This window comes from Mycosarcoma maydis, chromosome 20 (assembly GCF_000328475.2).
Source record: "Mycosarcoma maydis chromosome 20, whole genome shotgun sequence".
In the NCBI taxonomy this organism is placed as follows: domain Eukaryota; kingdom Fungi; phylum Basidiomycota; class Ustilaginomycetes; order Ustilaginales; genus Mycosarcoma; species Mycosarcoma maydis.
The window spans coordinates 354,888-380,638 of record NC_026497.1 but is presented as its reverse complement, the minus strand read 5'-3'; the positions used below and the strand labels follow the sequence as shown (position 1 = coordinate 380,638).

The window sequence follows — 25,751 nt, the reverse complement described above, 5'->3', positions numbered from 1 at the left end:
CATACATGTATTTATATGAGAACCTAAACGACCCGTTGTCGTTTCTCTCATTCTGAGCTACCGTGTACCTGGCTGAATTGGGTTTCTATGCCTTCTGCAACTGTGGGAATCTCAACTGGACGATGTTCAACAGATGAGGCCAGATCTGATTGCTCTCATCGCCTCTCAGATTGACAAATAGCTCTCCACCGTCTTGCAGCGTATCGCCTACCTGCTGTACTCTACAATCGATATCCAGCACGCTCCTGGATTTCTCTCTGTAATGTTGGAGCATGGGTTCGGTTTGTTTGTGGAAGGATTTCAACCTTTTGCCGAAAGTTTCGACGTTGTCGTCTTGTCTTTTCGAGAGAGGTTCGCCGGTGATGTCGTCTTTGCCGGGGGTCTTGGGCGGGTTATAGCTGAGGTTGTAGACACGACCTGAGGGTAAGTGAGTCCAGCGTTGCAAGATTCGGTCGAGGATGACGGTTTCGGGAACGTCGAGGTTGACGACAAGCGAGAGCGGTTTGGCTTGCGATCCGAGTAGAGAATCCAGCATTTGGGCTTGTCCGAGCGTGCGCGGGAATCCATCGAGCAGCCAATCGCGCGACGAGAGCGAGCAAACTTCGGATCCAATCAGATCCATCATGACGCTGTCCGGCATCAGAGATCCCGATTTGATCACAGCATCTGCTTTCAAGCCGATCTCGGTTTTCTGTTGGATGTGCGATCGCAGAACGTCACCTGCAGATAGAACCGAGAAGCTGTAGTGCTTGAGAAGACGGCTGGATTGCGTTCCCTTGCCGGAACCGGGCGAGCCAACAATGAGCATTCGCATCTGCGTATCCGCTGCACTGTTGCCACGTGCTTGGGATAAGCTGAATCGTCGAATACTCCCCCGAGGTAAGCTGAGTCCAGACACGGATACTGGAGCTGAGGCGGTGCGCAAGATCCGAGCCGTGATGGTGCTCGCCATGATGTACTGTGAATCTATGCAGATCGTCGTTGGTACATAATGGTGGGGAAAGACGAACCGAGATGCAAAGGATGCAAGTCAACGTCTGTGAAACCGCGCAAAATAGGGTCTAGCCAAAATCGAAATTGGATGGTCCTAGCGCCCGACTCGCGTCGTCAACAAGCAGGAGAGCCCAGAAGCGAGTTGCGGGGATGAAATTCGCTTGGCACCACCATCGTGCTTCTTTACCGCCAGGCGAGCTCATCAGTTAGTCACGAGTTGACGACAAAGAGCGAGTTGTAATCATGAATGCAGCTCTCATGTCTTGATGCAAACACGTTCTGGATTGACACAGCCAGTCCGAGATTGTTTTCGTAAAAGGTCTATACTACGAACCGGTGCGAATTATGACATGCAAAGAGCGCCGTAAAGGAACGACCGACGCATCAACGACCCATCCAACCACCATCAACAACCAACATCTCACCGCTCACGTACTGGCTTGCCTGGCTGGCCAAGAACAGCAATGGCCCTTTGAAGTCGGCCGGATCACCCCATCTGCCCGCGGGAATCCTTTCGCTGATCTGCCTCAGCCTGGTCGGGTCGGCGAGCAGCTTTTCGTTCATATCCGTAGCAATGTAACCAGGAGCAATACCGTTGACCTGGACGTTATGTTTTGCCCACTCGTTGCTGAGTGCTTTGGTCAGCTGTCCCACTGCTCCCTTTGCCGAAGCGTACGCAGGCACTGTAAGCCCACCTTGGAAGGTAAGCAGAGAGCCAAAGTTGATGATTTTTCCGGAACGACGTGCGACCATGTGGCGACCCGCTGCTTGCGAGACAAGCCAAACAGCTTTCAGGTTGACGTTGAGCACTTCGTCCCAGTCGGACTCGGGAAAGTCGACCGATGGGTGTCGACGTTGAATTCCGCCGCAGTTGACCAAAATGTCAATCGCAGAAGTAGGCGACTGCGAGAGAGCTCGGTCGAAGAGCGTCTTGACTTGGGAGAGGTCGGAAAGATCAGCATCGACGGTAGAGTGTTTTTGCGAGCAAGATTGGTTGGCAACCGCAGTGAGAGGCGCAAGAGCTGGATGAGCGCCAGAAGTGGCGGTGCCAGGGCGAACCGCGAGAATCACCGAAGCCCCTGCCTCGACAAGAGCCACAGCACATGCTTGGCCGATGCCGCGAGTGCCACCAGTGAGCAGAGCCGTTTTACCAGAGAGGTTGAACAATCCCAACGACGACGTCGAAGGTGTCTTTTCGCAAGCTGCGTCTGTGGTCGCCATTCTTGATTGAGTGTACGTAAGCGAGCTTCAGAGCTGAAGAACAAGGTGAATGCGTCAAGGTCGACTTGTTGGAATGGCTCAGGTTGACTTGCTCTTTATACACTCGTGACTCATGGCCCTCGGAACTCTGAACTTGTGCACCGATGCATTCAAAGTGGCTTCAGCGTAGCGTCGAACTGGATCTTCGGCGCGGGGGGGCGAGAACAGTACGAAAGACAGCTCGACTTGAGACTGACTGCCCGCGGGCAGTTGCGTCTGTGCATCATGCACCAATGGCCTCTCCGGACCGCGTCTCCGGTCCTGTTGTCCTTTTGTCCTTCACGCTTTAGCCGTCAGTTTTAAATCACGAATAAACGTGATACGTGATAGTTGCCGCGAAAAACCACGAAACGTGAACAATCACAAACTTGTGAGGCATTTGCGGTCCAACAGAGCCACGCGTCCCAAAATATTCACGATTCACGATTCGTGATTATGCGTCGCGATGCCGACGGCTCCTCTCGATTGTCGGAGCAACGAAGGGAAATGCTTTTTCTGAGCGCCAAACAATCGTGAATTGTGAAATGGCCTTCTTGCTGCGATCCTGCTACAGGCGAGGGCATCTCTGCAAGCAGTAAGTGTTTGGCTAGGATCATTTGCCCCGTACTTCAGTCAGAAAATCAGACCGCCGCTACTCGTGACTTGACCCATTCGTGATTCGTGATTTGGATACTCGTGACTTGTGACTGGTGCGGCAACTGCAATCACAATCACAATCACAATCACAATCACAATCACAACCACGAATTGTGAATTTTCGAGCCCTCGCTGAGGCACAACCACTTACAAGTCGTGAGTCAAGAATCACGAATGTCAACCGTGAATCGTGAACTGTGACTGAAGCTGTCTGCGTGCCAGGCAAGCCGCCGTAAGTTAACTTTACCGCGCTACGCTGACTGATGTGTGACAAACTCACGACTCGTGACTCTTACGTCTCTTGTCTGTCTGTCTTTTGAGCTTTACGTCCCTCACCATCGTTGTTCACATTCTTGGCTTTAGCCCATCATCGTCTCACTCACTCGCCTCTGGACACATAAATCATGTCGTCCGCGTCGAATCGCAAGGGCCTGTTGCCCACATCGCAGGACAACTCGTCCCAATCGAATCCGGATGCACTCAACGCCCCTCCGCCTGTTCAACGCAGATCGTCCCAGCCGTTGCCAGGCATCTCGGCAACTGCTTCCTCTCTTCGCAGCCGTAGAGTCGGCTCCACTTCGACAGGGTCCACCACCTCTAGCTCTAAACACCAACAGCTAAAGGGACACATCAATGACGTAGACGACAACGACTTTGACGACGAGACTCCAGGCGACTACGATCCCGGTTCACAGCCTTCCATCACCCATCGTTCCAAGTCACCTGGCAACCTCTTGAGGTCGGCTCTCGTGCCTGGTTCGTCGCAGAGCGCAGGCGTAAAATCCGGCTCGAATTTGTCTGTCTCGGCATCCAAAAAGGCCTCTACACCTGTGGCTCCTCTGTCACCCCCTCCGCCCCCGTCGAATCGCTTCAAAGGCACTCCCGCTCGTGCTACACGCTACTCGCTTCCCGTACGTGCAGAGAAGCCCGTTCGAACCACAAAGACGTCAGGCAAACACGTCGTGCTGCCATCCGAATCCCAACTAGCTCCTCTCCCTGGTGAAGACGACGAAGATGATGACGATGACGATGATGACGACGATGACGAACTATCAGAGGAAGAGATTACAGATGACGAGACTGAACAAGCAGCTCCATCGACCGCTGCCTCCGCCAAGCCTGCGCTTGTCGCTCCTTCCAAACCACCTGCCAAGGTTCCCGTCATTACCCCGCGTCCTGGCCCAAGCATCCCCTCGAACCGACACACAGCTGCTGCTCCCGTCTCAGGAAAACTTGTGACGCCTGTATCCAAGAGCTCTCAGCGACCTGCTGCGTCTTCAGCTCTGGCGCGTGCTGCCGTCTCCTCGGTCTCGGCTGCACAGGCACGCCACGCTCAGCACGCCAAACCCAAAGCTGCTACCACGTTCCGCAACGCCGCCAGTCGCGCGCCTCCGCTTCGACCTCACAAGTCCGGCCCTGTCTACCACACATTTGAACGCATGCCTCCCAGCGCAAGGCTCATGACCCCTCTTCCGCGTGTCACCGCCTACAGCATCTCGACCTCGATCCATCTCGGCACGCTGCTCGGTTTTTTGCGTCGCGAGCATGGCGTCAAGCCGCGTCTGTATGACGAATGCGCCTATGCCGTCTATACAAAGCCGCTTCTGCCTGGGTTTGGACGCGCCAATGTTCGCTCGGCGCCCGAGCCTCGCTCTGCCAGCCCGGGTGCCGAGTCGCGAAGGGAGAGAGAGCTTGAACAGCGAGAAGAATTCGGCTACCTCGGCACCTACTTTGAACACCGTCAGGAAGAGGACGAGGACATCGACCAAGATGGTTACATCAAAGGTGGTGAGGGTCGAGGCTCCGATAGTGAGACTCGAAGGCGCGGAGACTCGCATCGCGGCGATGGACGCGCGGAAGGAGAAACGTCGGCGTGGGAGAGTGAGGCCGAGAGATGGACATCAACCGAAAGACGAAGCAGTCGCGATCGTCAACTTGCCGACCACGATCCAGAAGAGGTCGAAGCTGTCGCCAATGCAGCTCACCAGCATGCTCGCCACCAGTCTACCGATAGTAGCAGTCATCCGATTAGCAGCAGCCTCGACGACGATGAGGGTATGCTTGCAACGCCACTGGCTCGACCTGTAGGTGCATTGCCCGAGCCGTCGGACAAGGATGCTCAAAGTGGTAGTGCAGCGACGCGTGCTTTCCTGCTTGAGCGTCGACGTGACAGTCAGAGCTCGGTGTCGGATGTCGAAGCGCTGCCTCCGTATCGCACCGCTGGCTCGCCTGTCGACATGGTGACGGACAAAAACGAGCTTGCGATCAACGACTTGGATTCGGCAGGCGCTCGCGACATGATGCTCCAACAGCGAGCAGAGGAGCGCGGCGAAACTGAACCCATGGCGCATTCGTACCGCTCCAACGAGTTGAGTATCGCCTCAGACCTTGACGATGTTGTCAACACGTCGCGTGAACAGAGCGCTCCCTCTGGTGTGCGTCGTACGGACGAGCTTGATTCGTTGCAGCCGCCGAGTGAGCATGTTGGCGGCGATCGATCGGGTAACAGCAATGAGCAGAAACAACTCGCACGCGATGCCGAGAACCAGGCGGAAACGCAGCAGAAGGAACGCAGGACGCGAAAAGTGAAGCTACGTCGTCGAAAGCGCCGCTACGCTGGCCCTAACATGGCATCGCACAACCACGACACCTCGGCCAACCTCAACACTCCACGACCTATTCTTGAAGCGCTACAATCCGCCGAACTCGTCATTCTGCCGTACGGCGTGTTGGTAATGTACAACTTCTCCGCTGCTGAAGAGAGAAGCATCATCGAAGACGTACTTTCCTCGGGATGTGCACGAGATCCGATGGATGAGGCAGCACGCGAGACCGAAGCATTCCACTTTTGCTATGACCCCAACATCTCGGCTCCGCGCATCTTTAACGACTTTTTCACGTTCCGAGCGCCCAACCATCTGCTCAAGTTGTCGTTGGCGCACGCGATCGCGCAGTCGACCAAGCTGTCGGTGTTCGAAGAGAGGATGCAGGCGACGTTGGAGTTGACCTCTCACATTCCCAAGGAGATGGCGTCGAGCGGAGAGTTGAAACTCAAGCGCAGAGAAGCTTTGCGGCTGACGGGAAGACTGTTCAAGTTGAGGGTGGATGTCAACTTGACGAGCAACGTCTTGGATACACCCGAGCTGTTCTGGTCAGAAGCCTCGCTCAAGGCGCTGTACGATGCCATCAGGGACTACCTCGAGATCGACGAACGCGTCGAGAATCTCAACGAAAGATTGGCCGTCGCCAACGATCTATTGGAGATCATTCACGAGCATATTGCTAATACGGCCATGTCAAAGATGTAAGTTTGGCGCCAGAGAGTTTGGGATATTACAAGCTCACGAGACTGACGTTTGCATGCTTGCTTTGTTTTGTCGGGGTTCGGAACAGTACGTGGATCGTGATCATACTCATTATTGTTGCATGCGCTGTAGCGGTGGGAGAGATCTCGGCGAGGTTCATCGTAGGAGCTAACCGGACCGCCGAGGAAGGGTTTAGAGCTTTTGCAGCTGTGAGCAAGCCGTTGGCGCTCACTCCTCCGCCGACTTACTTTGCGTTGGCTGCCGAGTCGCTTTGATTGTCTCTTGTGTTAGGCGCGATGGTAATACAGAGATGTCTAGTGGCGGTGTTAGGTGCTCTTTCCCTGAGGCGCACGCACGCGAGGCTTGGGTCGTGTGCAACCTGATTTCGTTCCTCCACACACGACACCAACGAAGCGCGGCGGCGAATGGGAATCACGAATGAATAAGAATTTTTTTTTTCTTTTCCGATTTTGATGTCTGCTCGCGATTGCTTCTGAATGAGTAACCACGATCAGCGCTACGATCGAGGAGCATCGGTTTGGCCAAATTCGAGATGAGCGAAGCGGACGCTGCGACGAGTGCGATGGATTCGGCTGCTGAGGCGGCTGAGCAGGTATGGAAACATCCAGTGTACGGTGCGACGGACAAGTACACACCTGGAATCGCACCGATCAAGGCGGAATACATCTTGCCGAAACCAGCTTCGGGCAGCGTTGCAGTCGTGGAGGTGAACGATGATGCGTCGGAGCGTCTGACGAAGCGTGCTCTCGCGACAACTGGTGACTCGGCATCTGTAACGACCAACACCAGCGACGAAGCTCCAAAGAAGCTCAAAGGCGCCGCACGCAAACGTGCACGCCGAGAAGAAGCCGCTGCGCTCGCTGCCGCACACCGGGCCGAGAAGAAGTGCAAGGCTGGCCAACAGACCCAACACGCTAAAAAGGGCGGCCAGAACAAGGCGAGACAGTTCAGCTCGTTGAAGGATGCACACGGTCACTGCCATGGCTTCCTATCGCGTGGTGTCCAAGGGTGCAAGTTCGCACAGTGCGCTCAAGCGTGTAGGTTCAGCCACGATTTGGTGAGCTACTTGGAGAAAAAGGAGAGGGATCTGTTCCTACCTGCGGTGCCACATAAGCAGTTGGACGCCATGTCACACACGCAAAAGATGCAGTGGTTGCAAGACAGCTATTCGTTGACACTGCTCCCTGCGTCGAACACGAGTACGACAGCTAGTGCATCGACGCAACAGCTCGAAGCACAGCAACAGGCACAAGGAGAGATGACAACTTTCGTCCGAGCAAGCTCGTCGGCTGCCGTACCGCCTCGTTCGGATTTGCCCGCGTCCTCCGATCCCGCGCATGCCAGCCTGGACTGGTCCACCACGTGCCCCATCTTTGCCGTCAAGGGCTTCTGCACCATGGGCTGGAAGTGTCGTTTCCTGGGCTCGCACGTCCGACTCGTCGGCGCCTCGTCGCTTGGCGATCCGCTGAATCCGACCGGCTTCGCGTCCTCCGGACTGGAACTCGTTCGAGACCAAGCCAGGATGGACGAATGGCGTGCCAGGACGCGCGCATTCGAGCTGTCGCACGCCAAGCAATCAGCCAGCGATGCGGATCAGGACGAGTTGAACTTTGGCACGAGTGACGGCATGAAGGCAATGCGCAAACGAAACTTCCCGTTGCCCAAGACCAAGGCGGTGCTCAAGTTTTTGGAGACCGAAACCAAGCAGTTGGCCGACGTGGATCCGCATGGTTCGATTGCTGGCAAAGGACCGATTCCGACGAGTGTCGTGGAGGAGGCGGTTGCGGTTTCAGCCGGGGCGAACGGGTGCAATGGTCACAGTACCGCACCTGCTTCAGCAGCAGCAGCGGAGGCGGAGGCGGAAGACGACTTGGAAGAGCTGGAAAACGCAATGCGCAACCGAGGTTTGCATGCAAGAGTAGCGCAAGCAGCAACCACAAACGGCTCGATCGACCTCGCGCGTATTCGGCCCAGCGAGAAACGCCGGCTCAACTGGCGCGGCGAACTGTACCTTGCTCCACTCACCACGACGGGCAATCTGCCGTTCCGCCGGATCTGCACCGGCTATGGTTCAGACATCCACTGCGGCGAGATGGGTCTAGCCGAGTCGTTTCTGCATGGCAATGCAGCCGAATGGTCTCTGGTGCGACGTCACGAGTCCGAGCGCATCTTTGGCACGCAATTGTGCGGTGGCAAGCCAGACCTGCTCGTGCCGGTTGCCGAAGCGCTCAAGGCCGAAGTTGGCGACGGCTTGGACTTTGTCGATATCAATTGTGGCTGTCCGATCGACCTGGTGTTCAACAAGGGTGCCGGATCGGCTCTGCTCGATCACCCCACGAAGCTCAGCAAGATTGTTCGCGGCATGAACGCGGTTCTGGGCGATACGCCTCTGACGATCAAGCTGCGCACGGGAACGGGAGCCAAGCAGACGACGCACAAGATCTTTGCCAAAGCGCAAACCGAATGGCGAGTTGCCGCCGCCACGCTGCATGGTCGATCGCGCAAGCAGCGGTACAAGAACGATGCCGACTGGGGTTACATCGCGACGTGCGCCAACACGCTGCGCGAGTCGGTGAGCGAGTGGAATGAATCATCGCGCTTCGCGGACGAGCCCGAGATGGTGCCCATCCCCGTGTACGGAAATGGCGATGTGTATTCGTGGCAGGACTACTACGAGCGCATCGAGCGGACGCACGTCGATGGAGAGATGATTGCGCGAGGTGCATTGATCAAGCCGTGGCTGTTTACCGAGATCAAGGAACGTCGCGACTGGGACATTTCGTCGCGCGAGAGGCTCGACATGATGCGCAAGTTTGCAGAGTACGGCCTCACGCACTGGGGCAGCGATACGCACGGCGTCAACACGACACGACGCTTCATGTGCGAAATGATGTCGTTCACGCATCGATATGTGCCAACCGGTCTGTTGGAGTTTCTCCCGAGCAGGCTCAACGATCGGCCCCCGCTGTTCAGAGGTAGAGATGAGCTTGAGACGCTGCTCGCGAGCTCCAACGCACAAGACTGGGTCAAGCTCACCGAGATGTTCCTCGGCAAGCCTCCGCAGGAGTGGAGCTTCACGCCCAAACACAAGAGCAGCAGTTACTCGACCGACGACGCAGCTGAGCAGCAGGGTTAGTGCCCCATCTAATCACGAATGCTACGATCGCGCTCTATCTCGGGAACGCCCTTGCTTCTTGCTGGCTTGTTGCCATCACGAATCTTGTTTATCGTTATCAAGCTGGTCGTTAGCGCTTCGGGCACGCAGCCAACCGTGAACGATGTGGGAAATTGATGCATGTTAGACCTGTTATTTTTGTGACTGAATCACGAATCAAGAATCACGAATCGTGAATGCAGACTGACGCTGCTCGTGACTGTGAGATGAGCGAGAAAATCGTGGTTCACGATTCGTGATTCGAGCGGTTGCTGCGCTTTGCGTGTGCTGCTTGGTTCACGATTCGTGATTAATGATTGATTCACGATTTCGACTTTGCTCGCCTCGGCCCCTTTTTCCACTCTTGTTTCTGTGACTTAGCGGGCTGGTGCCATGTTTTTCCAACCATAACGATGCACCGACCACCAGGAAACCAGGAAAATCCGAAGCGCTGGTTCGTGACTTTGTGACTGACTGCAGATATCGTCACACTCACGATTCGTGACTGGTGATTCGTTGCGTTGATCGACCACTTGAATTTCGTCGTTGATCTAGACCTTCGTGATCGCACTCGCGTATCTTGCGACAGATCATCAGTATCGGAGCGTACGCACTGCAGAGCGGCTCTCCAGCATTGCAAGAAGAGCTTTCATCGCACACAGGAAACACTGGGTCGCAGATGGTCTCGACATTAGCTCTCGCCGGAGCTTCCGGTGTTTCGACGCTGTCTGCGGTTGGACTGTACATGCTTCTCACAGGTAGGTACTATTGCTGAAGCGCATCGCTTGGTTTGGTTCTGCGTTGGCTTCACTCGACTGACCGCTCGTCCGTCTGTCTTTGCATGCGACCACAGGCAATGGTGAATCGTTCAACATTGGCACGTTCCTCGAGGAGACCTCGCCTTACGCTTGGGCTATGATCGGCATCGGCCTGTGCATCGGTCTCTCCGTGGTAGGTGCTGGCTGGGGCATCTTTATCACCGGTGCGAGCATCTTGGGTGCTGGTGTGAGAGCCCCACGCATCACCACAAAGAACCTCGTTTCGTACGTTTTTTTTTTCTGTCTTTGGCTGTTTACCTTGCTTTTCGCTTTGAAGCTTCGATCCTGGTTCTAACATGCTCGTCTTGGCTTCTTTTTTCTCGGATGGTGAATTCACTGCAGGATCATCTTCTGCGAAGTGGTGGCGATCTATGGCGTTATCATGGCGATTGTGTTCTCGGCCAAGATCACGGGCAACCTCGAATCGGGTACATCCGATGGACTCTGGACTGCCAGCAACTACCTCACTGGGCACGTGTTGTTTTGGGGAGGACTGACGGTAGGCATGTGCAATCTGTGCTGCGGTGTTGCAGTGGGTATCACAGGTAGCAATGCCGCCGTAGCAGATGCTGCTGATCCGCAGCTCTTCGTCAAGATCTTGATCGTCGAAGTATTCAGCAGTATTTTGGGCCTCTTCGGCTTGATCGTTGGTTTGATCATGACCGGAAGCGCCGACGAGTTCAAGTGAGGCACAGCACAGCACAGCACAGCACAGCAGCATGCTGCTTCGCTTCGTCGTCACACTTTCTTCACCAGCACCTTGAACAAGCACCAATGTTGGAATACGTCTCTCGAATCATGGCGCGCCAATAAATATGCTCAAATCTCAAGAAGCGTACAACCATGCTTGCCAGCCATTCACGATTCGTGATGCTCGCCGAAATGCGGTGTAGTGAGGCGTTAGCGATTAGCGTGTCGCTCAGCGCGGCGAGGGGTAGACGAGTGTGGCAGAAGAATGACGCATTTGGCGTTACTGGCTTGGATTTGAATGTGATCTTGGCGTGCGCGCGCTGCAAACACGATACAGGAAGCACTCGACGCAGGAGGAGCAAGACATGGTATAGAGGTGCAGATGTACCGATCGTAGTGTGTGGTGACAGGTGAATGCGAAAGCGAAAGCGAAAGCGACAGATGGCGGGCATCGCCATGGTCCAAGCGGGGGCGGATCGAGTGATGCTGTCAAGTGCATCTCTATAGGACTGCGAAACGATTTCACTTGGTCCTTGTTCGTTTGTGCTGCCGGTTGGTTCCAACATGATCTGCAGAACATTGCGCAGCTCGACTAGTGGCTCAATTTAGCCTTGCCCCTAAACCTCCTCCTCATAATGGTCTTTCTACCGTTGCGCGTCTTGATCCTACTCAAGAAGCCGTGTCTCCTCTTTCGGATGCGTTGGGAAGGTTGGTATTCGGATCCGTACGTTACGCACCTCACTGGTGCGATCGATGGCGCAGCCGATGCAGGGAGGAGCGACAGCACAGTGGTGCGCGGTTGCGCGAGCAAGGTGCATATTCTTGGTGTGATGGGCGAGATACGAGTAATTGAGCAAGAGCGAGTCGATGCGAACCGCGATAGCACGCTAGACGCAAGCGGCGTAGTCGCACGCGCCGCGCACGACGACGCAAGCCGCAGCAGCGGACGAAATGGCGACAGTCGTGGCATAGTTGCTTGCGCTTCGATCCGCGTCGATCGCCGTCAACAGATAGGCCGATGCGAGGTATGAGATGATGAGGACCAAGGACGATTCAGGATGCAGCCTCGACAAGCTTCTTGGCCGACTCTTGACTCTCTTCTGTTTTTTTTTTAATCGGAAACTGCACGTGATTGGGAAAGCACACAGAGTACAGATCGTGAAGGTGAATGTGTTAGATCTTGAAAAGATACAAGCGCAGCCATCACACCGTGCTCCACGCGCATCTGTCTTTTTTTCGAATCACGAACCAAGTCGAGTTGTCCGATCTAAAGCCCGAACGAAGCGGAGAGAGAAGAGAGACGAGAGACGAGAGACGAGAGACGAAAGCGTGAAGCTGTGTGACTCGTGACTCGTGACTCGGATTATTCGTGATTGTCAAGTTTTGGAAGAAGTGTCAGGAGTTAGGGCGATATATGACTGCGTGGTACGCACCTGTTTGATCCGACATACCATATCCACGGATCGCTGACCTGCTTCGAGGGTGTCTGTACCAAGATGAGCGCTACCACCGCGTCGATCAGTGCCGAGCAGGTGGCTCGTCAAGCACGCGCTGCGTTTGAATCGTCGTCGCAACTGCTGTCCACGTCTTCGTCGGCGGATGCTACGCGCTCGTCGGCGCTGCAATCGATCCGAGCCGCACTCGAGGCGCACAAGAAGCGCATTCAGGAGGCGAACCAACTGGATATGCAAGCAGCCAACGCGTTGGTAGAAGAGGGTAAACTTTCGTCGTCGCTGGCGGCACGTCTGGATCTGTTTAGCAAACCAGGCAAATGGGAATCGCTTCTAGACGGTGTATCAGAGGTAGCGGCTCTGGCATCGCCGCTCGACCAGGTTCAGTGGGCCAAGAGGCTGGCGCACGAAACGTCGACGCAGGCGGCCATCGATCTATATCGCATCACTTGTCCAATCGGTGTATTGCTGTGTATCTTTGAGGCACGCCCCGAGGTCGTGGTCAACATCGCATCACTCGCCATCAAGTCCGGCAATGCGGCGATTCTCAAAGGCGGAAAAGAGTCGAAGCACACCGCGGCGATTCTGTCGTCGATCATCTCGTCGGCGCTCGCGCAAGCCGGGCTGCCGAAGCATCTGATTCAGACCGTGGAGACACGCTCGGATATTCAGAGCCTGCTGCATTTGGACGAGTATATCGATCTCGTCATTCCGAGGGGCAGCAACGAGCTGGTCAGGGCAATTCAGAGGGATGCGAGGATGCCGGTGATGGGGCATGCGGATGGGCTGTGTATTGGATACGTGCACGAGGATGCTGAGTTGGACATGGTGGTAGGTACCGTGGTGGATAGCAAGACCGATTACCCAGCAGCGTGTAATGCGTTGGAGACGCTGTTGGTGCACGAAAGCCTGTTGCACAGAAAAGATTTCTGGCCTCCACTGGCACAAGCGCTCGTGTCGGCAGGTATACAGCTTCGACTTGACCAAGTTTCGCTACAGTGTCTGGACCAACTCGATGCGTCACTGCGCACGTCGTATGCTTCGCAAATCATCGCTGCTCAACCGGCGGATTTCACCACCGAGTTTCTCGACCTGATCCTCGCTGTCAAGGCGACCGATTCACTCGACTCGGCCATCTCGCACATCACCACCCACTCGTCCGGTCATACCGACCTCATTCTCACCTCGTCCTCATCGCCCAACCGCGCCGCACACAAGTTTGTCAAATCCATCAATTCCGCAAACGTCTTCGTCAACATCTCGTCCCGTTTCGCTGACGGCTTCCGCTTCGGTCTCGGCACAGAAGTCGGCATCAGTACCGGCAAAACCCACGCTAGAGGCCCCGTCGGCCTCGACGGCCTCGTCATCTACAAGTACGTCGCAAGATCCAATCCCAGCACCACCAAGAACGCCGCGCAGACAGCCGCCCAATTCAACGCCGGTAGAAAGTGGGCTCACTCCCCGATCGAACCCAACTATCCCACGTTGTAATCACGTAATCACCCATCCGCCGCAAACAAGTGCAATGCAAATCACCCCTTTTGTAGCATTCCGCTTCGTCTTTATGTGTGTCGAAAATCCTCCCGATCTAGGGTCTCCTCACCACACCCTACACCCCACACACATGTGAACAAAGAGAATAACTACAACTGAGTTAGAAAGAAGAGCTACACATTTTCGAAAACACAAGACGCAACATCACGTATACACGACGTCGACCATGTACAACCCTCACGACTGGCGGTCTGCGCTCAGTCGACGTCCATCTCTCCAGGGCCGTCGTTGGCAGCCTCGGCGGAGGGCTTCTGTTCGTCCTTCTTGTCGTCCTTAGCGGGCGTGGAAGCCTGGGTCGTGTCGACGCGAGGCTTGGGCTTGCTCATGCTGTAATGTATGTAAGTCAAGAGTGTGGGAACAAGCTTGTGTCAGTGTCAACGCGCTCCGAGGGACAAGGGACGAGATCAGAACGGATCGGGCGGAAGGTCGAGCGGAGTGGGACTGGCGACACGCTGGCGTTGGTGGTGTCGTCCCGTGTGGCGCTCAGCAGGCACGCGTGCGATGGAAGATGAGCATCCACCCGCCTGACTCGAGCCAGATGGCGTTTCCGATCGCTGACGGATGCGATCCGTCACCAGAGATGCCACGCCAGGCGCCAGAGAATCGACACTGGCGTCCGAGCCAAAGCTTGAGCCTGCTTCCTCCTCGGTCTCGCCTTCAGCGTCGACGTCGGAATCAGACAGCTCAGACGGCAGCTCGAGCACGGATGGAGGGGTCAAGCCAGACAGACTGAGCCCTTCATCGCTCGCAGCCAGCGCAGCACCAGCACCAGCACCAGCTGAGCCGAGGTTCTGGCTGCTGCTGCTGCTCGAGCGGCTGCTGAGCGGCGTGCCGGTCGCACCTTCCGTTGTGGTGGTGGTGTACGTAGTAGGTGTGGGGACGGAACTAGATGACAAGCGAGGTGGAGGTGGGGGATGCGATACGTACATTGGGTGGCAGGCGTAGATAACCTCGTCCTTTTTCTTGAGCATGTCAGCCGACACAATCTTGGGGTCGGCATTCTTGGGCAGCTCGGACTGCTTGTAGAGACCGTCATCGAGCCACTTGGCAACGGTGGCACACTTTTCAATCACCTTTTGCTTGTCGTCCTCCGAGATGTGGCTGTACTGCTCGTCGCCGCCCTGAGCCATCTCCATGTACTTGTTGATAGCCTCGCGCAGCTGCGAAGCAGCCTTGGGTCGCTCCTGGAACTCCTTCTCGCGGAACTGGATCGGACCCCCGATCTTCTGGAGTGACTCGATGCGCTCGACGTAGGCCGACTTGGTAGCGTCCTCGCCCTCATCCGAGTAGAGCCACTCCTCCTGCGCGTTGAGCGCAGCGAGATACTTTTCCTTCTCTTCGGCAGTGACAAAGAGCTTGTATCGGTCGTCGAGCTTGGATCGCTGGTCGTAAATCATCTCTTCGAGCGCATTCTTGCGGTCCTCGGTGTCGATGACAAGCTTGTCGTTCGAGTAGAGCTGACCCTCGGTCTCCTTCATGGCGGCCACGAGTTCAGCATCCTTGCCACCGGTGAAGCCCGAGACGATGGTGAGGTCCGCCTTGCGCTGGAGCTTCTTGACCTTGCGGATCTCGGTCTTGGGAGCGGCGTCCTTGTCGCCGTCAGTGTCCATGGCAGCAGGGTCGGCGACGGGCACCTCTTCCTCCTTCTCGACCTCTTCGACCGTGTAGGCGGACTCAAAGTTGAGCACGCCGTGCAGATTGAGACGAGCCTTGACCTTGACGATCGAGTGGTCGCCCTGCGAGTTGGGGGTGACGCCTTTGATGGAGAACTTGCCGATCCAAGGGTTGATGCCCTCGGGAATTTGCTCGGGCGTGGCGTAGTGCGCCTCGAGTTCAAAGTTTTCCTTGCGGTAGAAGGTGAGGATCTTGGTGGAAGGGATGGGGTTGTTGGGCTGGAAGACGACGAGCTCGGTGTCCTCGTCGGGGACATCGGCAGCCTTGTCCCAGGTGACCTTGATCGAGTAAGGCGTAGCGTCGTGGATGGTAAAGTCGCGCACCTTGAAAACGGGCGAGAGAACGGCACAGGCAAGGGTGCAACCTCGGGCGACCGCCTCGTCCTGGTTCGAGGTGAAGGAGAGGGGCTTGGCGAAGAAGGCCGAGATGCGCTCCTTGAGGGCGGGTACACGGGAAGAACCACCGACGAGCTCGATCGAGTGGATCTGGTCCTTGGTCAAGCCGGACTGGGTGAGAGCAGCCTCGAGGGGGACGGTGATGCGCTCGAGCAAGGGCGAGATGAGCTGTTCAAACTCTTCACGCTTGAGCTGGGAGCTGGCGTCAATGTCCTCCATGAGGTTCTCAACGTTGAGCGGAGCGAGCGCGTTGGCGGAGAGGACCTTCTTGAGACGCTCGCAACCGGCAGCGAGGCGGAAGGTGGCCTTGGGGCTGGAGAGGACGTCGATCTTGTATTTGGCCTTGAACTCTTCTGCAAAGTGGAGAAGGAGAGCGCGGTCAAAGTCACGTCCACCAAAATTGCGGTCGGCGGCAGTGCCGAGGACGGTAAGCTGACCCTTGCTGAACGAGACAACGGCAACCTGGTAGGAAGAGTGACCGATGTCGCAAAAGACAACGTTGCGCGGATTGTCGGCCTCGGGAAGGTCAGTCTTGGTGATGCCGTAGCCGAGGGCGGTGGCAGTGGTGTCGTTGAGGAGACGGAGAGGGTTGAGGCCGGCGATCTCGGCAGCGTCGAGGTAAGCACGTCGCTGAGCATCGGTGAACCAGAGGGGAGTGGAGAGGACGACGTCGCTGACGCCGGCACCGCCGAGCTCCTTGGAGGTGGTGTCGCGGAGCTTGGCGAGGTACATGGCAAGAAGCTGGGTAGCCGAGAAGATGTGCTCTTCACCGGCAAGACGGACCTTGACGCCGACCTCACCCTTGGCATCAACAAGTTCGGCGTTGATAAAGTTCTTTTCGACCTTTTGCACCTCAGGGTCCTGGAAAGAACGACCTACGAGACGCTTGAGGGAGCCGACGGTGTTCTTAAAGTTGGAGGTCTGTGCGGTGGCAGCGGCTTCACCGAGCGCTCTCGCCTTTTGGCCGAACGAGACGAGGGAAGGCGTAGCACGGTTGGAGACCTCGTTGGCAATGACGTCGACACCACGAGCTCGCGCAACGCCGATCTTGGACGAGGCGTTACCCACATCGATACCGACGACGGAGGACATTCTGGGCGAGTGTGAAAGGGAGGAGACTTGGAAAGGAGGAAAAGAAGAAAGAGAGAGGTCCAAGAAGAAAAAGAAGAAGAAAGCAGCTGTATTGCACAGAGATCTGCTGAGTGATCAAAGGAGATGATCAAGCGGATATGACAAAGTTGCAGAGTCGATGGCCAAAGGAACGGTGGATGGTGGTGTTGGAAGAAGATGTAGTTGAGGTGTGGCAAGTATCAAGTCTAAGTGCTCGTGCCCGAATACGACTGATGCGAATCACAAATCACAAATCACAAATCTTGAATCGTGAATCGTGAATCACGAATGGTGCGCTGTGTTGGCTGTGATATACGCCTCTGCTCTCTCTTGTATTGTTTGACTCTACCTAAGTCGGTACTCGCCACTCTTGAGACTGTGGCCGCAACCGTGCATCTAGTGAATTTTTTGGAAGAGAGAATCCGTTGACTCTTGGCTAGGGACTCTGTGACCTGGCAGTGGAAAAGTTTGCATTCATTTTCACCTTGACCATTTCACGAGTTCCCTGTTGACGATTCACAGTTTCTTCTCAAGCAACACCCGCCAAAGTCGTGAGTGAGTAAAGAAAGCACCAACGTGGAAGCGTCAAGTCGAGCCTGTAGAATAATCCTTTTTTTTTTCTATTTTTTCTTTTCTTTTTTCTTTTTATTTGTTTGGGCGAGAAACGCGTTGAGCGCTCAGAATGCAGAGATTCGTGATTCACGATTGTTCTTCTCGCTTCCTCCACGAGCTTCTTGAACATTCGCGATTCATATTCGTGATTTGTGTCCGTGTTCGTATTCGTAGTCGTCGTATTCGTAATTGGATGTGTGATTCGTGATCAAGGTTCAGAGCTTCGGTGCATTTGAGCCTGCCCTCGCATCCCAGCTAGTCCATCAACCTGCTTGCTCGCCACCTCGCGCATCTGCATCTACGCCAGCGTAAGGCATGAATCGGAAAACGAAGCGTAGCGATGTGATCTTCAAGGAAACCAATCGGGCTCCTCAATCGAGAGGGGATCTGGTTTAAGCGTTCAATCGGCCGAGACGATGCGACTCTGAAAGGCAAGATTTGGCAATGTGAGAGCGAGACTCTCCTAACAATGTAGGCCCTCTCAAAATTCGTGATTCGTGATTCACGATTCCTCAATCACGAATCTCGAATCACGAATTCGTGAATGGTGAATGGACAATGACCTCATTCTGCGGCGACCATTTGATTTCTGACTGCGCTGCTTTGGTTTGGCTGCCATCAGACTCGGTTCGGCGATAACTTGTATTTGATTCGCGATTCCGCGATTCACGCACGATTCGTGATTCGTGATTCGTGATTCGTGATTCGTGATTCACGATTGACGCCAAGGTAAGTTAAGTTAAATCACGAATGATGCAGCATAACTTAAGCTGGCCTGCAGCTTGCACAGTTGGACACACGCTGCCGATTTACAGCACGGCAGTACAGTTACTGTAGTGACAGTCACGAGTAGCGATTCGCGCTTGTCACTCACTTGCTCAACGTGGTTACGAGCTGCGCCAGATTACTCCATGTCGGCTGGTATCAGGGCCGGCGAGTCGGTACACCGTAGCGTACGGAGCCAGAGCATTCACGGCATGCGTCCGACAAACCGATCTAGCTCGAGACGAGTGTCACAGTGTACCAGTGCATTTTACGCCAATCGTGTGAATCGTGAAGCGGAAAGCGGGAAGCGGGAATGATGGCGAGCACCTCCAGCAGCAGTCTTACCACACCATTGGACCCTGAGATCTGGATTGAGCGTTTTTTTTTTGCTATCGTCATCATCGTCATTGACATTCACGATTGTGGTTTGCTACAGCAGCCGCCTGACCACATCCAACAGCCAGGGTGCATGACAGCATCGTGATCGTGTCTCGTCACCTCCACCTTCTGCGTCGGCTTGCGCCTCTTGTTGGAGATCCTGCTCCGCTTCGGTTTGCTACATGTGCTCTGCTATGTGCTTGACGCTTTTGTTTCGTCTCTCCTCCATTCAACTGTAGCAGTTCGACCAGGCTTCCTGCTGCCATCGTCTCTGCCATCTCTCTTTCGCTCTGTTTCTCTGTCGTCAACGTCTTGGGTTTTGTTTGTGTTTTCGAGTCACGCAACCGCTCTGCAACATGACACGCAACATCCTCATCGCACTGCTACGCAATGATCTGCGATTGCACGACCATCCGATCTTGCACGTGTGCTCGGAACCGACGCCATCGACTGCGAACTTCACGCAGCCCATCACGCATGTGTTGCCAGTGTACGTGTTCGATCAGCGGCACGTGGAAGTGTCCGGCTTTCCGCGCTTGGAAAAGGCGCGCAAGGACGGGGGCGGTAAGGGTAGTGGAGAATATGCAAAGACGCGCGAGCTGGGGCTATGGCGGACGGGAATCCATCGAATCAAGTTTATCAACGAGAGCGTGTTCGACTTGCGCGATCGACTGCGTAGGCTCGGCAGCGATCTCGCCATGTTCGCAGGAACGCCCGAGAGCGTAATCGCGTCGCTGATCCACCAAATCCGAGCGCACGGCGATACCGTCGAGGCGGTGTATCTGAGTAGAGAGATCAACACCGAGGAAGTCAACATCCAGAAGCGGCTGCAACGCATGCTCTCGGACGTGCAGTGTCGCATGCACATGTTCGAGACAAAGTCGTTGATCCATTCCCGAGACCTCGGCTTCCCAGTAAGCAAGCTTCCGGATGTGTTTACGCACTTTCGCAAGCAAGTGGAACGCAACCGTATCTGGAGAGCTCCACTCGCCTCGCCGGACAGGTTGAAACCGTTCGCCGAGGTGCCAGTGGAGGATGCGGCCGGTGTCTATTCGCTATCCGCCAACAAGCAGCATGGGTTGGATCGTAAGAACGCGGTTGAAAAGTGTCTCTTGCAGCCGTTGCTCGACAATCCGGTATTGGCTCATAACGAGCTTCTCGCCAGGGTCATGTGCAAGCGCGGTCAAGTGGATGTGGCACACTCTGCGTTTCCGTATCGAGGAGGCGAGACCGAAGCGCTCGCTCGACTTGATCACTACTTTGACCGATCTGACTCTTGCCCGGCTGCGTCGTACAAGCAAACTCGAAACCAAATGCTGGGTACCGACTACTCGACCAAATTCGGCGCTGCGCTTGCGCTCGGACTGCTGTCGCCGCGGCTGATCGCGCAAAAAGCGACTGAGCTCGATAACGCGACGCACGATGCCACGCACAATGCCAGCAACAAAGGCGGTGGATATTGGATCATCTTTGAGCTTCTGTGGCGAGACTACTTCTACTTTGTCGGGTGGAAGTTCGGATCGAAGCTGTTCAGCTTGCGAGGAATCGAGGACGACATTTCGGCGCGATCCGCTCCGTCGAAAGCGTCCGAGTGGAAATCGAGCGCGTCGCTCTCGGATCGCGACGATGGATTTGTGCGCTGGTGCACGGCTCAGACGGGCGTACCTCTGATCGATGCCAACATGGTCGAAATGGTGCAGACCGGGTTTATGTCGAATCGCGGACGACAAAACGTCGCATCGTTTCTCACCAAAGATCTTGGCTGGAATTGGCGTCATGGAGCTGAATTCTTCGAAAGCTGGCTCGTAGACTATGAGCCGAATTCCAACTGGGGCAATTGGCAGTACGTCGCAGGTGTCGGCAACGACCCTCGCAGCTCGCGTCAGTTCAACCCGATCAAGCAGGGAAATGACTATGACGCGAATGGCGAATACGTCGCCACCTGGCTTCCGTTGCTCAGCGATATGCCTCCTCAGTACAGACACCATCCGTGGACTTGCCCCGACGCAGCTTGGGCCGAACAAGCGCACAGCGCACACTACCCGCCTACGCCCATCGTGGAACAGCAAATGTGGCGAAAACATTACTCGAACCCAGAAGGCGCCCCACCTGCGCACCACAAACCCGACCACGTCGCCACCGGTAGGCGCTCAGCCAACGCCAACGCCAACCGCCGCGGAGCGCGCCGACGCTCCAGATCCACACGCGCCAGTACCCAGCAGTCATGAATCCCGCGCGCAACAACAGATCTCCCATACACTCGTACACATAGACACATACACCAGTCGCGCAACGCACGCAACCATCCATCCCGCACGCTTTTCCCTTTTCATTCCTAGGTGCTACTCTGATCGTGTGTGCTAGTGCGTCCAGTCTCGTCTGACGCTGAACATTCGCTTGGATTCAGAAGTAGACGCGTGAACGCCAACTGCCTGTATACATATCGGGTCTGGCTGTGTTCTGCTAGTACAAACCACGAGTGTTGAAGACCAAACCCAAGTGAGGCGTAAGGGATTTTCAGACCAAACACTGACACGCAAAGCGGCTTGTAGGCTTGTAGGGTTATGTCGACATGTTGTCAGACCGACGGTGTCGAGCTTGGTGACTCGCTGTCGTCATCGGCTCTCGTCTCTGACCAAGTGCGCCCACTGTACGAGCGTCTGCACGAGCTCGGTCCATTCCACCATTGCACCCGTGCCCATATCTCCACACGCCAGCATCTTCTCGACCGGACCATGGACCACCCATCCCCTGCGTCTGAGCGCGTCGACGTGCACCTCGGTCACCTCATTCTCCCACATCAACGTGTTCATCGCCGGGAACATCCACTTGGGCGTATCCCTCGCCAGTGCACGCACAAAACTCGTCAAAAGATCGTCGCACATGCCCCCATAGATCTTGGCTAGCGTATTCGCACTACACGGAGCAATCAGCACCATGTCGGCCCATCGACGTAGCTCAATGTGCAGGATCGGGTCGCCAATGCGCGAGAACGACGTCCATTCGTCCGCATTCGTCCATAGGTGCGCACGCACGTGCGACGCCGCTCGCCCGCACACTGACGCGCTCTGGTTTTCAGCTGCCAGCGAAGCAACAGTGTACTCATCTCCGTCGCCGCCCGAAGCAGCATTGAGTTTAGCAATGTCAGCGCGGTCGTAGAAATGTAACGAATTGTCCGTGGCGATCACCTGAACCCGGACATTGGCATACGTCAACAACTCTTGCACGATCAATGGAATCTTGACAGAAGCAACGCTCCCGGTGCTCGCAAGCACAATATGCAACGGTCGATCGCACGTCGGAGGACGTGAGAGCGGCGCATATGGCGATCGCAGCGACGCCGGGAGCGGCTTGGCAGCAGCCACCACTTCGTCTGCTAGCACAGCACTGAGAGAGCCGGACGACGTGCGGGGAGGCGTCGCAGTGGTGCGCGACAGCTGCGAGGCGAGGTACGACGTGGTTCGATTCTGCACCGGCCGAGTGGTTTTGGTTTTGGTCGGAGGAGGTGGTCCCGGTAGCTCTCGCGAAACCGCACGCGGCGACGCGATCAAGGATTGACCAGATGCAGACACGCCTAATCCGCTGTCCGAAGGCAATCCCGAGCCCAGCGATGATGAAGGCGAAGACGACAAAGCAGAAGTACCGAGTCGACTCAGCATCGCTAGTCGGTCGCCGATACTGGGTTTGTCAGTGCTCGGCGTCCCCACCGTGTCCTTTTCCTTTTCCTTCGACTGCTCGCCCAAGTACGAATCGTCTGTAGGCGTGACGCTACTCGAGGTACGAGACCGTAACGGACGCTGTGCATCAGCTTGTGTTGGTGCAACAGCACCTTCTGAATGAGCTGCGTTCAGCGACGCACTGCTCTTTGCGCGCTTCCTTCCCAATGATTCATCCACACCTGCTTCAGCGACGCTCGCATTGGCACCCATCATGCGACTGAACGCCGAGATACTCGAACCCATGACACCAGTGATCACCTTGTTGCTTGCGCCGGCCAGATCGCCGATCTCCTGTGTCAGTCGCCCACGGATGCGAGCGGGCATCGCCAACGTGGCCGAAGAAGTTTCAGCGATCTTCGAGGATGGAACGAGAGAGTGAGATGATCCCGTCGAAGAGCGAGGTGCATGGCCCTCGTCCCGACTGTGAACAGGCAGGTGCGCACCGATCTGATTCGAGTCCAGTCCCAAGTCTTTGACATCGACGTTTTCGAGGAACGCCACGGCAGCCTGAACATTGACGAGGCAGTACGAGGTTTCGCCCTGCACCAAGCTCTCGGCACGGAAACGTTGGATGTAGAGCAAATTACTTGCCAGGTGCGAAGGGTTGGACGAAACGATGCTGTAAATCAAGATGGGAAGGATCAAGTCTGCGCTCGTCGAGCCGTCTCCCTTTTTGCCTGATGACGGACGAGCTGTCTGTTCTTTTTCTTGGCCTTCAACGGCAGTGTCATCGTCTCGCATCTTGATACTGGGCAATTGCGCCACCCCTTCGACCGCGATCTTGTGAGCCCGCACCAGAACGTCAAGCTTTGCTTGCGGCGAACGACACATTGCGCTCTCAAGCCGTTGCAGCTCGTCACCGCATTGCTGGACAATGCGTTCGATCCCGTCGAGCAGTGCATTGCTCTCTGTCGCCTCAATTTCATCTTCTTGCAAACGCTCTGATGGCACGACCAAACCAAGGTGACGCAGTGACAAGCCCAGAACGTTGAGCGCCGCGATACGGGATGCCAGTGCATCGTCATGGTAACGATCACGAGACGTGACGGGGCAAAAGATGCGATCGTACACTTCTTCGCAAAGCACAGTCTCCACTGCTTCGAGTTGTCGTTCGATGCGATCATGTTGAGCGTGCTGCTCCTCGAGCGATGCATTTGGAGCAGGATTACGAGCTATCGCAGCTGCAGTGTCACTGTCTGCTCGCAGATACTCGGCCTGGGAAGAGTCAAAGTTGTACAGCTGTTCACGGATGCTGTTGAAAAAGTCCTGAAAGTTTTCCGACAACTCATCGGGATCTGCCAGGTACGGAGGATTGACGACATTGACGGGAGAGGCGGCTCGAGATCGATTTGAGTGGCTCGCCTGACCTCGCTCAGCCCCTCCGGACCTCGAAGCTGAAACGTCATTGAGGGACGGTGCAGGTGGGAGATAGGTGGCAGCGAAACTGGCAACGACGTCAGAGATTGATTCCGGAATGCTTTTGGCCAATAGCCTCTCTTTAATGCGTGTGTCGAGTGCCTTTCTGATCATCTTCATCACCGTCGAGCGACGAACGAGGTGATCTACGACCCAAACCGAGACCGACCTTCTTTGCGTGGTGGCGCAAGTGCTTTCTTTGATGCTCGTTGCTTCGTCGTTCGTTGTGTGCTGGAGATCACCACGGAGTTCTACCCCCAGGCTTGACGGTATCTGGGCACCAGACTCAATTTCCAAGCCATCCTGAGCAACATTCGCGCCTTGAAATGGCTGGACGTCAAGATGTGTAGCATTGACAGATAGTCTTTGCGCATCTAGCATCTCGGAACCAGTTGTGCCCGCCGCCTCGGCTTGTCGTCTGCGCTCGCGCCCGCTTCCGCCGAAAATGCTCGCGAACGACGCCGAAGCTCTGGAACCTGCCGCATTTAGCTTGGAATTGGAGCGAGCTCGATTCTTTCCGCCTGCCTGACTCTGAGACGAGGCTTTGCGTACGTTGAGTGGTGGAGGCAGAGGAAATTGCGCATTGGACGCCAATAGAGAAAAGGAAGGATAGCGACAATTTGACTTGTCAAGCGATGTGATGATTGGTAGCGGAGCAAGCATTTCCAGCGTTTCTTGCCGTGAGGATGCATCTTTGAGGTTCGAGATGGCGCTCTGCGAAGTCTTGACTACGAATGACTGGAGGATGAGTTGAAATTGTTGCGATTCGACGGCTTGAACCAAAGTGTCTGGCTCGCTCTGGTCAGATGGTGCTCGAGAGAGGCTACCTCGCAAGCCCGACAGAGTCAAGATGGACAGTGCGTCCGGACAAGTAGCCGACGAGGGAACAGCTGAAGGCGATGGCTTTGTAGAGGATGCGGAGGCAGCATTGAAGATGGTGTGGTCGTATGCAAACGATGCACTGAGCTGGGATGACGAGGTAAAGACAGAAGGAGGATCGCGGGGGAGCAGCAGCGTAGCATCACCGTTGGCAAGCAGCTCTGCCACCGCAGCCCATTCGCCCTCGGTGGCCGCCTGCAGAGCTTCGAGAATGAGCCAACCAGCGCTTTTCTCATTCAAGCCGAGCCTTCGAGCTTCATCTTGCATCTGCTGTAGCTGCATGCGGGCTAGAGAAGTTGGCGCTGTGTCCGCTTGCAATGAGACCGAATCTCGTACTCTGGAGCTATCGCGCGGTGGGACAGCGTCTGGCAACGAGATGGTGGGGTAGGAGGGGGAAGTGCGGAGATACGAAGTGGCGCTCAGAGGCGAAGAGTACGACGGCAGCGCTGGTGAGACTCGACCAGATGGAAGCGCCAAGCCAGTAAACGCTGTTGTCACGGCTTGCTGCTGTTGAGCTGACTGCGGGGAGTGGGGCTGAAACACGGAAGCAGCATTAGGCCGCAGCATCGAGTTGCGTTGACGCGGGGCATAATTGAGGCTATGATAGGTACGTGATGTTGGAAGCGCAGAGGTTGGGGTGGAAGGAGTCGACGAGGAGGTTGGAACGATTCTCTGAGCTGTATGATCGCCAAACGGGTGTTGGCTGTCTCTGCGATGACTACTGCGCCCGACGGTCTGGCTTTGCCACTCTGCTCTATCGGTTGGCTCGAGTCTTGCGATGGGAAACCGAGGGGACGTGGTACGCGACGAGCAGTCCGAGCCCGATTGAGACGCATCGAGCGCCTTGGAAGCCGCGATAGAGGGGTCCAACGAGTCGCTTGGTGTGCGTTGCATTGTGAACAACCAACTACCAGTGTGCCG

General features: G+C 55.8%; 10 protein-coding genes across 10 annotated transcripts; 5 read left to right on the top strand and 5 right to left on the bottom strand.

The window, feature by feature from the left end:
* Positions 1-85: 85 nt before the first annotated feature.
* On the bottom strand, positions 86-952 carry UMAG_05924 (putative adenylate kinase; the record flags this gene model as incomplete). The annotated part of the gene is made up of 1 exon (XM_011393958.1): positions 86-952. One exon carries the CDS (start codon positions 950-952, stop codon positions 86-88), a length of 867 nt encoding a protein of 288 aa, XP_011392260.1.
* Positions 953-1,377: 425 nt separating this feature from the next.
* On the bottom strand, positions 1,378-2,214 carry UMAG_05923 (putative 2-deoxy-D-gluconate 3-dehydrogenase; the record flags this gene model as incomplete). The annotated part of the gene is made up of 1 exon (XM_011393957.1): positions 1,378-2,214. The coding sequence occupies one exon, from the start codon at positions 2,212-2,214 to the stop codon at positions 1,378-1,380; it is 837 nt and encodes a 278-aa protein (XP_011392259.1).
* A 1,079-nt stretch (positions 2,215-3,293) lies between these two features.
* On the top strand, positions 3,294-6,469 carry UMAG_05922 (uncharacterized protein; the record flags this gene model as incomplete). Its single annotated transcript, XM_011393956.1, has 2 exons — positions 3,294-6,193; positions 6,283-6,469. The coding sequence occupies 2 exons, from the start codon at positions 3,294-3,296 to the stop codon at positions 6,467-6,469; spliced, it is 3,087 nt and encodes a 1,028-aa protein (XP_011392258.1).
* A 278-nt stretch (positions 6,470-6,747) lies between these two features.
* UMAG_05921 (tRNA dihydrouridine synthase DUS3) lies at positions 6,748-9,351 on the top strand (the record flags this gene model as incomplete). Its single annotated transcript, XM_011393955.1, has 1 exon — positions 6,748-9,351. One exon carries the CDS (start codon positions 6,748-6,750, stop codon positions 9,349-9,351), a length of 2,604 nt encoding a protein of 867 aa, XP_011392257.1.
* Positions 9,352-10,048: 697 nt separating this feature from the next.
* Positions 10,049-10,875, top strand: UMAG_11802 (putative H(+)-transporting V0 sector ATPase subunit c''; the record flags this gene model as incomplete). Its single annotated transcript, XM_011394044.1, has 3 exons — positions 10,049-10,127; positions 10,223-10,412; positions 10,530-10,875. The coding sequence occupies 3 exons, from the start codon at positions 10,049-10,051 to the stop codon at positions 10,873-10,875; spliced, it is 615 nt and encodes a 204-aa protein (XP_011392346.1).
* Positions 10,876-11,469: 594 nt separating this feature from the next.
* Positions 11,470-11,847, bottom strand: UMAG_11801 (mitochondrial 54S ribosomal protein bL34m; the record flags this gene model as incomplete). Its single annotated transcript, XM_011394043.1, has 1 exon — positions 11,470-11,847. The coding sequence occupies one exon, from the start codon at positions 11,845-11,847 to the stop codon at positions 11,470-11,472; it is 378 nt and encodes a 125-aa protein (XP_011392345.1).
* Positions 11,848-12,373: 526 nt separating this feature from the next.
* Positions 12,374-13,819, top strand: UMAG_05919 (putative gamma-glutamyl phosphate reductase; the record flags this gene model as incomplete). Its single annotated transcript, XM_011393954.1, has 1 exon — positions 12,374-13,819. One exon carries the CDS (start codon positions 12,374-12,376, stop codon positions 13,817-13,819), a length of 1,446 nt encoding a protein of 481 aa, XP_011392256.1.
* A 260-nt stretch (positions 13,820-14,079) lies between these two features.
* On the bottom strand, positions 14,080-17,043 carry UMAG_11800 (putative heat shock protein Hsp88; the record flags this gene model as incomplete). The annotated part of the gene is made up of 2 exons (XM_011394042.1): positions 14,080-14,209; positions 14,810-17,043. The coding sequence occupies 2 exons, from the start codon at positions 17,041-17,043 to the stop codon at positions 14,080-14,082; spliced, it is 2,364 nt and encodes a 787-aa protein (XP_011392344.1).
* Positions 17,044-19,172: 2,129 nt separating this feature from the next.
* Positions 19,173-21,044, top strand: UMAG_05917 (uncharacterized protein; the record flags this gene model as incomplete). The annotated part of the gene is made up of 1 exon (XM_011393953.1): positions 19,173-21,044. One exon carries the CDS (start codon positions 19,173-19,175, stop codon positions 21,042-21,044), a length of 1,872 nt encoding a protein of 623 aa, XP_011392255.1.
* A 387-nt stretch (positions 21,045-21,431) lies between these two features.
* Positions 21,432-25,724, bottom strand: UMAG_05916 (uncharacterized protein; the record flags this gene model as incomplete). Its single annotated transcript, XM_011393952.1, has 1 exon — positions 21,432-25,724. The coding sequence occupies one exon, from the start codon at positions 25,722-25,724 to the stop codon at positions 21,432-21,434; it is 4,293 nt and encodes a 1,430-aa protein (XP_011392254.1).
* Between the last annotated feature and the right edge of the window lie 27 nt (positions 25,725-25,751).